General features: G+C 39.9%; 1 protein-coding gene across 1 annotated transcript in view; it reads left to right on the forward strand.

The window, feature by feature from the left end:
* The window catches only part of Trio (trio Rho guanine nucleotide exchange factor), a 225379-nt gene that overhangs the window by 120811 nt on the left and 100435 nt on the right, over positions 1-4133 (forward strand). Inside the window, exons 30-32 of the mRNA XM_013013843.1 lie at positions 1485-1513; positions 2059-2201; positions 2807-2906. Of these exons, the coding sequence (XP_012869297.1) occupies positions 1485-1513; positions 2059-2201; positions 2807-2906 (272 nt within the window). The remainder of the gene's footprint in view (positions 1-1484; positions 1514-2058; positions 2202-2806; positions 2907-4133) is intronic.

A 4133-nucleotide genomic window follows, 5' to 3' on the forward strand; every position in this document is an offset into this window, starting at 1 on the left:
CTCTTCAGCTCAAGGCAAGCGCTCTACCACTTGAGCTACAGCGCCACTTCCGGTTTTCTGGTGGTTTATTGGAGATAGGAGTCTCACGGTCTCTCCTGCCTGGGCTGGCTTTGAACCGCGATCCTCAGATCTCAGCCTCCTGAGTAGCTAGGATTACAGGCGTGAGGTTTTTGGGGGTTTTTAACCATTGTATATTTTGGAAAGAAGAATTGTATCTCTTAAATCCTCACTTAAAGCAGTTTGAAGCTGGGTGCTGGTGGCTCATGCCTGTCATCCTAGCTACTCAGGAGGCTGAAATCTGAGGATCGTAGTTCAAAGCCAACCTGGGCAGGAAAGTCTATGAGACTCTTATCTCCAATTAACCAACAGAAAACCAGAAGTGATGCTGTGGCTCAAGTGGTAGAGCGCTAGCCATGACCTGAAGAGCTGAGGGACAGCGCCCAGGCCTAGAGTTCAAGCCCACGACTGACAAAAAAAAAAAAAAAATAGTTTTGAGTTTACATTGAGTATGAAATAAAATATTCCTTTCTCTCAGGCATGTGGTACTTTTTACTTGACACTTTAGTTTGAGTTATCTTTCTTTTATTATCTCTGAAAAAAATAGCCACATCTAATTATTCTCTAAATATATTGATAAATCTATATGAGAATTTTCTTCATTTCTATACTCTGGTTGATTGTTTACAAACTCTTCCTAGATATTATTTGTGTTTAATCACCAAATATTAGTTTGATGTGTTTAAATGCCAATAAATCTCTAATAGTCTTCCCAGTTACTACTCTAAATAACTTTGAAGACATATTATCTGATGTACATGTTTTATATTGAAGGGGAAATTATCTGTTTCATTTTCTTTCCCAACATGAGTTTTGTTTTTCCGTTTTCAAAACAAGTTTTTTGGTGAGAAGGGTACGTTCCCCTCCCTTCATGATCTCATCTATGATCCCACTGACAATTACATTCATCATCTACAAGGAATGATGCTTTTATCACAGAAGGAAGATGGTTTTCTGTAAGAAAGTTAGAAAGCTGACATTAATGCCTAGAGCATGTAAGAAGAAATGAAAAACAAGTAGAGCCTATGTTGCCACCTGCCTTTGTTCCCAGAGTGTTCCCTAAGCACTTATGTGTGCCTTCCCAGAGAACCTTTCCTTGTTGTTAGGAGGTAAGATCCACCTCAAGTGACTGGCAGTTGGTGGTTTTGTGGTCTTGAACACATTTCTCAGTGTACCCACCCCTAAGTTCTTCGATTAAAGGAGGATAACAGATCCCCTCTTCAGAGTTCCTGTGGTTGTGAAATACCCTGCCTGGCAGTGTGGAGGGTCTGCAGCTACCATCCCAGAGTTCAGTGGGTGAGGAAACAGTGTTGTGGGGTTTGCTCACTTTTCCTGCTCAAAGTATACTGATAGTGAGCAACACCATCTGCTTAAGTAGTCTTAGCAACCTTTTGTTTGGGAATAGCTGTTTTTACATTTCTCTTAAGGCTGGTTAGCAGGTCTTAAAATAAGCCAGGTACAGTAATTCACATATAGTCCTAACTACTCAGGGTGCTGAAATATGAGCATTGTGGTTCAAAGCTAGTTCAGGCAGGAAAGTGCATGAGACTCTTTACTCCAATTAACCACCAATAAGTCAGAAATGGAGCTGTGGCTCAAGTGGTAGAACATTAGCATTGAGCAAAAAAAGCCCAGGGACAGTTCTCAGGCCCAGGCCATGAGTTCAAGCCCCAGGTCTAGGACAAAAAAAAAAAAAAAAGGTAAACTAAAATTAGTCTTGGAAGTGGCGCTGTGGTTCAAGTGGTAGAGCACTAGCCTTGAGCTAAAGAGCTGAGGGACAGTGCCCAGGCCTAGAGTTCAGGCCCCATGACCAAAAAAAAAAAAAAAAAAAATTTAGTCTTAATTTAAACTACTTAAAATTAGTAATGTTGGCAATGAAACATAGAATGCTTGCTTTTCTGCTGAGTTCTTTTGGAAATGGGAAACTCGAGGAATGCAAGAGACATGCATAGCTAGTTTCCACATGTGGTTGATTTACTGCATTCTTAACATCTTGTTCAGGCTTCTAGTATTGAGAACAAGCAGGACTGGATAAAGCACATCCGCGAGGTCATACAGGAAAGGACAGTCCATCTGAAAGGAGCCCTGAAGGAGCCCATTCACATCCCCAAAACAGCACCAGCCACAAGACAGAAGGGAAGGAGGTAAGTACCCATGCATTTGGGGCATTCTTGTAAGTATCCTTGTTTGATGGAGAGACAGCAAAGCAGTTAGCTTACAATGACTCTCAAGCACTTTGAGATATATGTTTTAAAATACTAAGTATTTGATTGGTTACTCTTAGTGATGACAAGGCTTCTTTTAAGACAGGAAGTTGCACTGGCAAATGAAAAGCTTTGTACAATTTCCTCATTGTTTTCCTTGTCCCTGCTATTCTGTGCACATGTGTAAATCATATACATGGCCTTGGTCAAGTTACAAAACATCTAGACATTTTTGTTTCCTCATTTTTAAAATGAAAATGATTCTATTTTTTTTATTATGGTGAGACTTCAGTGGAATGTTATATGTTAAACACGTAGCACACCTAGAAAAAAACCTGTGCTCAATACAAAGTGTTGGATTATCAATAAGAGAATGTTAGCGGTATTTTCACAATAAAATTTTTTTAAATAAAAAAATGAGAATGTTGGAAATATTTGTAATTAATATATTCAGCAAATCTGTTATTTCTTCAGTGACTGAGAAAGTGATCTTTACCAGTCCAACAGTGGCAACTTCCGTACTGAAACTTTCTTTGTGTCAGCAGGGATGGAGAGGACCTGGACAGCCAAGGGGACGGCAGCAGCCAGCCTGATACAATCTCCATTGCCTCCCGGACATCTCAGAACACACTGGACAGTGATAAAGTGAGCTACCACCTACACTACCTGTGGGGCAGCTAGGGTAGATTTCTCTCTAAACATGGCAGGTGTTCAACACCATTTTCAAATAGTCTGTAGGCCCCCATAGTGAAGGTTGGAGTGAGACTACTTTAGCCCTGAGGATTCACCAGATACCACTCAACCCTTCCCAGCCAGTCACAGGTTTTTGTTAGGATATTCAAAAACATTAGTCTTTAAATTTAAACTTTTATATTTTCTTCTCATGCTGAAGAACCTATTGTTTAAGATACAGTCTAACACTGTAAGAGTGGAGCTTCTGAAGCTGTAAGTAGGAGTGCTGACATCTCCAGGATGGGCCTGATTGCCCCCTCAGAACTTGGGGTGCACAGAAAAATGTGCTAGAATTGGCCTGCAGCAGTGATAACCCCTGAAAGAAAAACATTTATATTCATATGGCTTCTTCAAAAGTAGTTTTGCTTGATAGTTTTTTTTCAAAATCATGTAAAATAGATTGATAGCACAACTTAAAATCCTGGATTTATAAGAGAAACAAAAGACCCAGCATTAGGGACATATATTTTGATCAAGTGTTCTGTTCCTGAGATGAGGGGTCTACTCTTTTTACCAGAATTCTAAGTCTGTGTTCAATTAATTATTAGCAGAGGGGGATTTATTTAAGTCGTAGTTATTTTAGAATTCATCAATTTCTCAGTGTATGATGCAAAATATTCTTTGTTACCTGAGACCTGAGTCATAGCAAGCAAGCTTTCCTATCTTGAGAAGTAACTGGGAGTACTGGCGGATTATTTTGGATGGCCCTGTAGTAGATCATTTCTTACTCAGTTTTGCAGAATGTAAAGGACATGAAGTAAGTAGATTTAAAAGTCTGCTTTGCTACAGCATTTCATTTTCAAAATACTTAGTGTGAATAATTGGGGCTTTTTTTCATTCTACTTTTTGATTCTACTAAGTCCTTAAAATTATGTCACATAACAGGAATAGAGAATTTTTTTAATGTCTTGTTTTGTTCACAGTGCTATGTATTAGCACTCAGAAGGTATTAATTTAGGGCTGGGAATGTGGCTCAGTGGTAGAGTGCTTGCCTTGCATGCATGAGGCACTGGGTTCGATTCCTAAGCACCACATAAACAAAAAGAAAAAAGCCGGAAGTGGTGCTGTGGCTCAAGTGGTAGAGCGCTCACCTTGAGCTGAAGAGCTGAGGGACAGCGCCCAGGCCCAGAGTTCAGGCCC

Source organism: Dipodomys ordii, unplaced genomic scaffold (genome assembly GCF_000151885.1).
Source record: "Dipodomys ordii isolate 6190 unplaced genomic scaffold, Dord_2.0 Scaffold21, whole genome shotgun sequence".
NCBI lineage: Eukaryota > Metazoa > Chordata > Mammalia > Rodentia > Heteromyidae > Dipodomys > Dipodomys ordii.